Here is a 10,874-nt window from a genome sequence, read left to right as displayed (position 1 = left end):
CATTCTCTGCCTCGACCTTTCTCTCGTGCCGGCCTCTTATAATCTTTATCATTCCAGCGGAAAGGGGTCTTTAATTCTTTCATTTCACTATACAAACACAACTCAGGAACCATGGTTGCGTCAGCTATTCGGATGCGCACCCCGGGCGCCATGTTCATGTCCAGAGGCGCTGCTGCTATGCGCCGGCCGCAGGTCTCTTCCAAGCTCCAGGAGGTCATCCAGTATGTTCTTCTGAGATCGATTGTGATTCTGGGTTGATACTAATGATACTTCTTCCAGGAATCAAGTGCCTGCACTCTCTGCCCTTTCTCGCTTCTATGCCTCCAAGTGTATGGCAATTGCTCTCCCCTAGTGGTTTCCGCCTCGATACTGATATATCTATTCACAGCTTTCCCCCCTCACACAATTATCAGCATGCCGGCTCTTTCGCCGACCATGACTGCAGGAAACATTGGTGCGTGGCAGAAGAACGCCGGAGATGGTCTCCAGCCCGGTGATGTCTTGGTCGAGATCGAGACCGATAAGGCACAGATGGACTTTGAGTTCCAGGACGAAGGTATCCTGGCTAAGGTTCTGAAGGAGAGCGGTGAGAAGGATGTCGCTGTTGGTTCGGTAAGCACAGTTTCCTAACTTTTTTTTTTTCAAGAGAATCGATCTGACTGAATTCCTTGCAGCCCATTGCTGTCCTTGTTGAGGAGGGTGCCGATGTCTCCGCCTTCGAGTCTTTCACCCTGGAAGATGCCGGTGGTGACAAGAAGGCCGCCCCCGCTGAGAAGAAGGAGGAGCCCAAGAGCTCTGAGCCTTCCACCCCTGCCCCGGCTGAGGAGGCACCCGCCGCACAGGAGCCCGAGACTTCGGACGAGAAGCTCCAGCCCAGCCTTGACCGTGAGCCCTCTATCAGCCCCGCTGCCAAGATCTTGGCCCTCGAGAAGGGAGTGTCCATCAAGGGTCTGAAGGGTACTGGTCGTGGTGGCGTTATCACAAAGGAGGACATTGAGAAGGCCAAGCCTGCTGCCACTGGTGTCGCCACCGAGTCTGCTTACGAGGATATTGCCGTCAGCTCGATGCGCAAGACCATCGCCAACCGTCTCAAGCAGTCCATGGCCGAGAACCCCCACTACTTCGTCTCCACCACTCTCTCGGTTACCAAGCTTCTGAAGCTCCGCCAGGCCCTGAACGCTTCTGCTGAGGGTCAGTACAAGCTTTCTGTCAACGATTTCTTGGTTAAGGCTTGTGCCGTTGCCCTCCTGAAGGTGCCCCAGGTTAACTCCAGCTGGCGCGAGGAGAATGGCCAGGCCGTGATCCGTCAGCACCACACTGCCGACATCAGCGTCGCTGTCTCCACCCCGTCTGGCCTGATCACTCCCGTCGTCAAGAACGTCCAGGGTCTCGGCCTCCAGAGCATCTCCAAGCAGATCAAGGATCTCGGCAAGCGTGCTCGCGAGAACAAGCTCAAGCCCGAGGAGTACCAGGGTGGCTCCTTCACCATCTCGAACATGGGCATGAACCCCGCTGTCGAGCGCTTCACCGCCGTCATCAACCCCCCGCAGGCCGGTATCCTGGCTGTTGGCACCACCCGCAAGGTCGCTGTCCCTGTCGAGACCGAGGAGGGCACCATTACCGAGTGGGATGACCAGATCATCGTGACTGGTAGCTTCGACCACAAGGTGGTTGACGGTGCTGTCGGTGGTGAATGGATCAAGGAGCTGAAGAAGGTGGTTGAGAACCCTCTGGAGCTTCTGCTGTAGACAGCGGAAGTTTTCTTGTCCGACCCCTTTGTAATCTGTATTAAAACACCTTGCCTCTCGCATTAGACCATTACATAGGTCCCTTTTGTCTTTTGAACTATTTAGCAGCTTTGAATCCTCTCAATGAATATTTCTTTTCTCTGACTTATCTAAGGTCTTTTTTCCATCTGGTGTTCCGGAGCTAGTTCAGTGATAGCCACATGATAACGTAGGTGGCTGAGTGTAGAATGAGGTTTTTGGATCCTAAAGCAATGCCAAACCAGACCGTTTTTTCATTCTTATCACTGATTTAAGTACAATATTCATAGGGCTAGATAATGTTATTATGCTGTGTACAAGATAAGCATAACGATATACACAGTAGGATCACGGTCGAGGCGCGAATGACCTGGAACCCTGGCAGTGGGCCCATGTCAATGACGTGATGTCACTCCCCAGCTTTCTTATAAAACCTTCCAAGGTTCCCGCTCCCCCTCCTTCACTTATCCATCACGTTTCTGGTAAGTCCTCTATTTACCTCCTTTAAAGATTTGTGGAGAATTCCAGGTGTTGACGACGAATTCCAGAAACCTTCCCTAATAATCTCACTCGCCACATTATGTCTTACGCCGACGCAGCCGCAAAGGGCCCCAAGCAATCGCCCGAGGAAGTAAGTGGTTCAAGCTCCTAAATCCGAATTGCAGCACTAACAGACGACAGGCGTGAGTCTACTAGCATCTAGTCAATTATCCCATACTTAACTAACAATTGCTTCAGCCGTGCCCCCCCTATGGGTGGAGTCTACCACGATGAATCCGAAAGCACAGCCTCGTTGATCGATGTTGATGGACCCCACGTGCAAACAGTGGAACCCGAGTTCCTTGAGCAAGACGTTCAGACCACAACCCAGGCCGAGCGCATAGAGCGCGAAGCCGAGGAGAAGGAGAAACGCAAGCGCGAAGAAGAGGAACAGAAGAGGGCCAAGGCTTCCAAGTCCAAGAAGAGCAGCGGTATCTGTGAAAACAGCAGCAACCCTGTCTTCCTGGCTAACGCCGCCATCGCGACTGTGATTGGCGCAGGCCTCGGCTTCGGTGCCTACAAGCAACACGCACGGGGCAACCTCTCCTGGGAGCTGGTCGGCCTGTCTGCTGGTGCCGTTGGTGTCTTTGGTGCTGTGGACTACTTTGTCAGCAAGTGAGTGTTGCAATTATCTTCGAATCGAGTAACCGCGATACTAATGCGAAGTCTAGATGGTTCCTGCAGAACAAGTTCCCCCCGAAATAGATGTGCCATGTTTCATGTCTTGTCCGGCGTTGCCTGATTGCTTTTTCATTTGATATACCAATCCCAGCTATTTTATGGTTCTACATTGTGTTAATTTGGCGAAGATGGAGTCTTACCCTAACGACGAGATCATTTCCCATCGATTAACAGTTGTACAACGTGATCGCTACCTCGATGTTTTGTACTTTGTAGCGATCAAGGACGCTATAGAATATGCACACCTAGCATAACTACCGTGTACATAGATAAAATCATAAAACTAGTCCGAAACCTGCAGCTGTCCGCATTGTACCTGAAGGCGGTGAATTACGTCAGAATGGACCCAAACAAGACCATCTGGCCTTCAGTTGGATCAGTCGACCACTTTGTGTTTGTGGGGAAAGAAAAGTCGCTAGCTCGGGATCTTTGCTATCACTTTACATTCCTGCCGGCAGTCCTAGTGCTTCATACTCCCCAAAAATACGCCTCGAAATTCAAGCCCATCCATACGGACATTGCGCCGCATCGACAACATGGTATGTTGTAGTTCGTCCTGTTCTCAAGTTCCATGACTGACATAAACAGAACTCACTCTTCAACTCTGCCTTGAAGCAATCATCCTCCATTCGCCGTGATTTGGACACCTTCTCACAGTCCCCGGCCACCTCCTCTCCAGCATTACAAGGTGCGCTCCTACTTCCGACTAGTTGCAACCCATATTGACTTCAACCTTCTAGGCCAGCTTGCAGCTTCCTTGGCATCGTTGTCCCGTACCGTCGATGACTATTCAGAACTTTCCAAGAAGGAGCTGATTCCCGAGAAACAACAAAAAGCTTTCGACCGCGTCAAGAACTTCCGAACTGAGCTTACAGAGTATCGAACGCAATTTGATCGACTGCGCAAAGAGCGCGAGGATGCCGTATGATTCGACTATTCTTCCATCGTGCGCTAGTACTGACTCAATCTAGCAATCGGTAACCAACCGCAATGAACTTCTAGGCCGTCGGCCACATCATGCAGCGACTCCCGAAAATCCCTATGCGCAATCCTCCCTCCCACAGACTTCAGCTTTTGCACCCTCATCCTCAGGCCTCAGCTTTGGCGCAAGCCCAGCGGACTACAATCGCGAAACCCATGCGCTCCGTGAGCAGAGCTTCTTTGCCAATACACACACACAATTGGACGAGTTCCTAGACCGAGGAAGAGCTGTCCTCTCCGATCTTGGACAGCAGCGTGAAGTACTCAAGGGTACCCAGAGGCGACTATACAGCGTCGCCAACACTCTCGGTATAAGTGGCGATACCATCCGAATGGTGGAGCGACGGGCGCGCCAGGACAAGTGGATATTCTGGGGTGGAGTGGTGGTTTTCTTCTTGTTCTGCTGGCTTGTACTGCACTTTTTGCGGTGACCAGGGTCATCTCTGTGGTTTTGGGTGCCTTGCAGGTATTGTTGGGAGAGTTTTGAGGGCTTTTTCTTTTTTCACCTATCAGGTACCATGTAGGTTCAGGTCTTGTATCTTGTATTCATCAGCGCCGGCGTTGGTCTTTGGTCTTTGGGGATGTTTAGGCTTGCCAATCGTCTATATTTATTCGAGAATGTCTAGTCTTGACTAGGTAGTTATTCAATTATACATATTCCTATTGTATTCGTGCTGGATGCGGCCATATCTAGCCCATTCGCTGGCGTAAGTAGTATCAAGAAGACTTCTTGACAACCTAGGGAGACGCATTATAAGATCAAATGGAACAAATTCGGAGTTCATTTCGCAGATCGTTCACAATACAACTGATGAGATACAAGCGTTCTCTATTACAAGAACATCTCATCTAACCCATAATGTGCGGACTAAACATCTGAATGGCTGAACTTGCGATCTGGACGGCGGCAGCAATTATTATACCAAACTCTGCCATCTCATTCGACTTTGTAGTGTCAAATGGACCGAAAGTGTTCATAACTAGAAATCCACCAGCGTTGCCTCCGTTCTTGAGATGATGTTCATACTCTTGCACAAAAGGTACGAACGTTAGGAAGAGCGCATGTCGGTTCTGCGAGATTAGAAGAAAGCTAGAGTAGAAGTTGCAAACATTAGTGCATCATTCAGATACAGCGATTTTGTTTTTATAGACGATCACTTTCAACTCACTGGTCATTGAAACAAGCCCCTGCTTTCCCTGACGAACTTAACCATCCAGCAACTTGACAAGCCTGACATATAGACCTCCCTCCGTCCAGACGCGGCTTGAGATACGTCCCAACCGATCAGGTGATAGTTCAAGAATGTTGTGTTCAGGCGGGACTGGTTGGCGACAAAACAAGTCCTCAAACTCGATGTCAAGGGTACTGCTGGGCTGGTGGTAATCTGTGCGCCGCGGCGAGATGTCGTAATAGACTGCCATAGTTGAGAGTTGAGACGTAACGGGGCCGCTGGTGTCGCAAGGAGCTAACCACCTTATCTAAAAAGAAACAGTCTCAACTCATGATCGATGTCTTTCGGTCGATAGACGGGCACGATGATGCCAAGCTTCACATGGCCCTTCGAGTTCGTGAGCCACCATTCCGCATCTGCCCGCAGCTTTCGATATGACTCCGATACTCTCACTTCGACCACGACGGTCGGCCATTTTGCATCGCGACCTGGAATAGGTTGCGTAGGGGCCCATGACTCGTCGGCCTCCTTGAAGAAGACACGCCTCGGACGCGCGAGGACCCTACCGGGTCAATCGACTCGTCCAGTCCCATATCGCGTAATAACAAGGCTCTCTTGTGAGATCTGGGTGCTTTCTTGTTCTGGGGAGTGCTAGTCCAGGAATACTAGGTCTCGAAGTTGTGGACGAGTGAGATGATTTGTGTCGGAGTAGCCAACGGCCCAAACATGAGACGATGTATAGGCAACTGGGCCATTCACCTCGCTTCCTAGCTCACTTGGGCGTTTCCGAATGGTATCGACGTGATCAGAAAGTGCTGACATTTTTGGCGTCCGAAATTATAGTCTTAGTAAATGTTAGGTAACTTGGAAGGCTTCCAAAGACTAATAAGTCATTTTTACTTAACCAATTGGATAACGTTAGGTTAGAGGTGATCGTCACACAGTGCCAGTGACGATGAAGGAAGGAGAAAGCAGAGACAAGAGAGAGGGGAGGTAAGGGAATAATTGAAAGAGAGGTAAGGTGCTCCTACCTAGTAGAGAAATAGGGAAGGAGAGGAATCTGGGAGAAGCCTTCAAGCGATGCTACGCCTTAGGCACCGAGGCAGACTGGCGGTCTAATCTGCTTCATTTAGCTTATGATATTTGATAAGGACATGTGATTCTTTAGCCTCTGCCTAAGGACATGACGATGGCAAGATATGATTATCGAAGAGTAGAGTCTGGTAACTACTAGACAGCATAGGGCGCTAAACCCAAAAGGTAACACTAACCTCGATACAGTAATCCATAGACAGTAGACTCGGGATCGAGATCATGAGGACGGAAAAATTCTCATCATCTACTTATATGCGGGACTTATGCTCTTAAGTATGGCATTCATAGGATGAGAATACTTACATCGTTTGCCATCTGATCTAACTTTTCTTTCTCTTCTTAACTGGCTTGGCCAGCCATCCTGATGCGCCCGCCATGAGCATCAGCATGGACCTTCTCGGTCTGGACGGTCTGGAGGGGTTTGATGCCGAAGACGCGCGTGAGTAGTTTTTCTGTTGCTCAATGAATAAGAATATCAAGTATTAAATCTACAACCCAGCACCTGTGGTTCCAATCTCAGCATCACAGTCCTTGAACGCGTCTGCCGCCTCCCGTGACCCAATCCCGACGGGTCTGCCGCGTCTGGACAAGAATTTGAATGACCTCCCGGAGCAGCCCAATCAAGGCGGAATTCTGCGTGGACATATTACAGAAGTATTTGGGCCCCCAGGAACCGGAAAGACCTCGCTGGCGTGAGTGCCCCTTTAATCACCCCGCTCCAATCCAATCTGACCGAGTTATAGGCTGAGCATCGCCCGCAATGCACTGCGCGATGGCAAGGTGGTCTGGATTGGTATGTCCCCTGCCAATTCCCCAACCAGCTACCCTGAATTACTGTACTCACACCGTTAGATACGGACTGCCCCTTACCCAGTCCCCGACTCGAGGAGATGTCCTTAAACGTCGATGATTTCATCTATTTTCGGGCTCATACGCTGGCACATCTTGTAGCCCTGCTTGCTCGTCCACCGAAAGGCTTTCCACCCCCAGAAACAAATCTGCTAGTTGTCGACTCGGTGTCGGGTCTATTCCCGGCTTATTTCCCCAGCTCGATAGAGCTCAAGGATCAGTTCGCCGAGGGCAAGATAGCCGATAAAGCACATCTGCAATGGCTGCTCAGTCGCAGGTGGAATATTGCTAGCGAGTTAGCTACGCACCTAGCCAGACTCGCTGCGAGAAACATCGCTGTGCTGGCTATCAATCAATCCCACACAAAGCTCCAGGGCGAACCCCATGCGACTTTGCAGCCGCTTCTATCGGGAAGCGCGTGGGAGGCCTGCGTGCAGACCCGCATTGCCGTATATCGTGATCTACCTGATGAGCGATGTGCAGACGTTGAGAAGCGCGCGGGTAAACCATTAACAGAACAAGAGGAGGACCTGAGCATTGCATTTTGTGTTGAATCGGTATGTCTATGTCTTGTCTTTTTGTATGCAAACCCTGCCTCTAACTTGCCTAGGATGGACTCTATGAAACCGAGAGAAAGGAGTTCCTATCATCTGATCCTGTGACCCCACCGCCCAAGTCCCCTGACTTTGAGTACTATGATCCTCCAACGCCGACTCCCTCGCCTATATCCTCTCTATTGTCCTCGGCGCCACCCACTCCTGAAGTGGAGTCTCCGAAACTACCATCGCCCAAGCTGGTCCCCCCGGAAAAGCCTCTGCCAACATCAAATAGGAAGCGGAAGATGGACGAGGTGGCTGATAGCCAGGACGAGGATGAAGATTCAGGGGAAGAAGAAACTCCCTGGACAGGCGAGGCAACACTGAACACGAATCAACGATGAAGTCATATATCATTTAGCGCAATTTACAAGCAATAAGACATAATCATTACTGTACACAGCCATGTTCATCCCGCCCTGTCAGACTCCACAAGGATCCCCCTTTGAACAACCCGGTCTCCGTCAGGTGGAGCCAAAAAATCCTTTGGCTCAGCTTGCTCATAACGCGTATCCTCAGTCTGGTCAGGCGTTTCAGGCGGTCTCTGCATCGAAGAGAGCGGGAACGTATCGGCAATAGCGATTGAGATAGGGTGTCTAGAACCTTGAATAAGATCGACCAAACGACCAAGCACAGCAAATTCAAGCTTGAGTTTGAGCGAGTACACAAACCCCTTCAGGGTGATCTGCACGGCATAGAAATCCGCATATTCGAGACTCAAAAGGAGCAAATCCATTGCGATAATCGCGCAGTTGATCCCAATCAACTGGTACATGATGCCCCGTGCATCTGGGCGTGAAGAGACGTCCGCCCCAAGACGTAGAAGCTTGACTGTCTCAATCACATACAGCGTCGACAGAAGACTCTCTTGGATCGTGAATCCGGTCAGCTGAATCTTCTCCATGACGTTGTACCCATTCACCCAGGCCACATCGCCGGTGCGCACGATGTTCGCCCCATAGGTTAAGATCGTGGTCGGCACATGCAGAAGAAAAACGTTTGCGACGATAAGCCGCAGCACCCGTCGCAAAATGCGCTCGTCCCGCAGCACAAGGTGCAGTCGTGAGTACAGCACGACCGATTGCCCGGTCACCATTGTCCACCACCCGATGGTCAATACGGTCACCGACAGCACCGAGTCGGACTGGGTAAAGAACTTCATCAGGAAGCCAATTGAGTAAGGGACGACGCCCACACAGCCTGTGGTGAGCAAGGACCAGAAGTAGAGCCCGCGCCACCGTCGGAACGTCGCTGCCACGAGCACGACCAGTTCTGCGACGTTGTAGCATGATAGTGAGATGAAGGTGAGCAGGATCATCTGTATCAGGTCACCCTCTTTCGCGAGGGTGCCGGATATACCATCCAGCACGTCCTGGGGAACGTCGGACATGATCAAGGGAGAACTCAGAAATTCATTCAAGGTTCGAAGGTGGAATGAGTGACCGGACTCGCAGGAGTCTCGTTCACCACTGTTTGATATGCCCACATGTTCTAATGGGCCAGGATGGGAATGAAAGGAGTTTGAACAAACGAAAGAAGAAATGGCGGAAACGAGGGTGTGGATGTCAATATAGACTGGTCGTACAGGGTGTGGCTGGCCAGAATGTGTCAATGCTCCCTCTGATCATGCAGGTTACCAAGGCTTGGCCTGTGCGCATAGATGGGAAGAGGAAAGGAAAAAGAAAGGAAGAAAGGCTTTGAGGTCAATAATAGGGGGAAGCCTGAGGACATCCCTCGAGACATCGTAGCCGAAGGCCGTTGAATGGCGTCCCGACTGGCCGACACCGGAAGAAATTGGCGGCCGTACTCCGTAGTGGCCTGATATTAATCTTACGCATCCTTCGATGTTGTGATTTTATATAATCAAATTAAAAGTAGGGGGTGACTCTACGTTTGCTTCTTTTGAAGCATTTGGAACAGCTATTTACATACGCACTTGAATAGAGAGGGAGACTAAGTAAGAAAGCGGTGCGCCGTTAGCCGTCTATGGTTGGCTTCGCGATGTATAATTAGAAATCGAAATCGACCAGACAAAAAGGAAATATTTCATTCAAGTCTACAGAATCATGTGTACTCGTTCATAGATTGGTCAGGTAGTCCTCAATCTGCTCCTTGGTCAACTTCCGGAATCGTGGTCCCTGAGCACCCTCCACTCCTTCGAAGCCCAGCAGGTGATCAGCTGGCGGGCCAACAATGCCTAGAATGGTGTTAGTGGATTGCCAACAATCATAGAGTAGCTATGCAGCTGGAAAGGGACGCAAAACAGCCCTAGACCCAGACTTACCGATTTCTATTGTGTCACCATTCATCTCACCCTCAATCGTCTCCTTGAGTGTCAACAAGGCAATGTGGATGGCATCTTCCAACTCCAACCCTTCAGTGTACCGCTTCTCGAGGAAAGTCTTGGCACTCGTTGCGTGTTTACCAATGGCCGTCGCCTTCCACGGGTAGTAGCTGCCGCTGGGGTCGACCTGGTAGAGACTGGGACCACCCTTCTTGATACCGCCAGTCTTGCCGGAGGTCTTCTCCTTCTTGTCGCCCTCCTTAGCCTCTTCCGACTCGGGCTCAATACCCTCGTCCCAACCTGCAACCAACAGACTCACACCGTATGGACGCACACCACCGGATTGCGTAGCTTCTTGCACTACCCGAGCAACATCCTGAACCAATATACGGGTGGGTGGGTATTCGTTGTAGATGCGCTTGTAGCCTGTGTGTGAGACCTTGCGGGCCTTATCGACCAGCACGCGGTAATCGGGACCCATACCGGCATAGACCATGCCGATATCTGGTGTGATCAAGGAGATCTTGGACAGAGAGGGAGGATCAATCAGAGGCGAGGATGATTTCTTCTCAGTCGCGAGCACAATGCCGTTCGTAGCTATACCGGGAGCGGTCAGCTTAGCCCTGAGGTGGGAGCGCTCTGGAGGTTTGCGTACCTTTGATTCCGAGGGCGGTCACACCCTGGTTGACTGCATTCAAAGCATATTCTATTTTAATCAGTATCGATGCATAACCCTAAAGACGATGGTCCCTACCGATTTGCACCAGCTTTCCGCTGTAATAGAGCTCGAGTTAGCGGTGTCAATTCAACGGGGACCAGCCACCCTTACCTGGGGGAGAATGTAGTCAACGAGAATGAGTAACGGTCCGCCATAATTCGGTGTCAAGAGGAAGGAAGGAGGAGATGGAGA

The 10,874-nt window shown here is 50.8% G+C and overlaps 7 protein-coding genes across 7 annotated transcripts; 4 read left to right on the top strand and 3 right to left on the bottom strand.

The window, feature by feature from the left end:
* Positions 1-111: 111 nt before the first annotated feature.
* N7515_003026 (putative pyruvate dehydrogenase complex, dihydrolipoamide acetyltransferase component) lies at positions 112-1,748 on the top strand (the record flags this gene model as incomplete). Its single annotated transcript, XM_056663770.1, has 4 exons — positions 112-221; positions 280-329; positions 389-612; positions 675-1,748. 4 exons carry the CDS (start codon positions 112-114, stop codon positions 1,746-1,748), a joined length of 1,458 nt encoding a protein of 485 aa, XP_056525883.1.
* Positions 1,749-2,346: 598 nt separating this feature from the next.
* On the top strand, positions 2,347-3,011 carry N7515_003025 (uncharacterized protein; the record flags this gene model as incomplete). Its single annotated transcript, XM_056663769.1, has 4 exons — positions 2,347-2,397; positions 2,448-2,449; positions 2,505-2,921; positions 2,978-3,011. The coding sequence occupies 4 exons, from the start codon at positions 2,347-2,349 to the stop codon at positions 3,009-3,011; spliced, it is 504 nt and encodes a 167-aa protein (XP_056525882.1).
* Positions 3,012-3,523: 512 nt separating this feature from the next.
* Positions 3,524-4,399, top strand: N7515_003024 (golgi SNAP receptor complex member 2 family protein; the record flags this gene model as incomplete). The annotated part of the gene is made up of 4 exons (XM_056663768.1): positions 3,524-3,526; positions 3,576-3,675; positions 3,728-3,909; positions 3,959-4,399. 4 exons carry the CDS (start codon positions 3,524-3,526, stop codon positions 4,397-4,399), a joined length of 726 nt encoding a protein of 241 aa, XP_056525881.1.
* A 775-nt stretch (positions 4,400-5,174) lies between these two features.
* Positions 5,175-5,390, bottom strand: N7515_003023 (uncharacterized protein; the record flags this gene model as incomplete). The annotated part of the gene is made up of 1 exon (XM_056663767.1): positions 5,175-5,390. One exon carries the CDS (start codon positions 5,388-5,390, stop codon positions 5,175-5,177), a length of 216 nt encoding a protein of 71 aa, XP_056525880.1.
* A 1,220-nt stretch (positions 5,391-6,610) lies between these two features.
* N7515_003022 (uncharacterized protein) lies at positions 6,611-8,024 on the top strand (the record flags this gene model as incomplete). Its single annotated transcript, XM_056663766.1, has 5 exons — positions 6,611-6,674; positions 6,735-6,927; positions 6,979-7,028; positions 7,088-7,641; positions 7,695-8,024. The coding sequence occupies 5 exons, from the start codon at positions 6,611-6,613 to the stop codon at positions 8,022-8,024; spliced, it is 1,191 nt and encodes a 396-aa protein (XP_056525879.1).
* A 65-nt stretch (positions 8,025-8,089) lies between these two features.
* N7515_003021 (uncharacterized protein) lies at positions 8,090-9,070 on the bottom strand (the record flags this gene model as incomplete). Its single annotated transcript, XM_056663765.1, has 1 exon — positions 8,090-9,070. The coding sequence occupies one exon, from the start codon at positions 9,068-9,070 to the stop codon at positions 8,090-8,092; it is 981 nt and encodes a 326-aa protein (XP_056525878.1).
* Positions 9,071-9,758: 688 nt separating this feature from the next.
* On the bottom strand, positions 9,759-10,837 carry pre8 (proteasome core particle subunit alpha 2; the record flags this gene model as incomplete). The annotated part of the gene is made up of 5 exons (XM_056663764.1): positions 9,759-9,877; positions 9,965-10,561; positions 10,620-10,670; positions 10,719-10,738; positions 10,794-10,837. The coding sequence occupies 5 exons, from the start codon at positions 10,835-10,837 to the stop codon at positions 9,759-9,761; spliced, it is 831 nt and encodes a 276-aa protein (XP_056525877.1).
* Between the last annotated feature and the right edge of the window lie 37 nt (positions 10,838-10,874).

This window comes from Penicillium bovifimosum (assembly GCF_028826915.1).
Source record: "Penicillium bovifimosum strain IBT 22155 chromosome Unknown utg000002l_segment0_segment0, whole genome shotgun sequence".
Taxonomy (NCBI): Eukaryota; Fungi; Ascomycota; class Eurotiomycetes; order Eurotiales; family Aspergillaceae; genus Penicillium; species Penicillium bovifimosum.
Note: the sequence above shows the minus strand (reverse complement) of the source record. Positions and strands in the feature narration are given on the sequence as shown.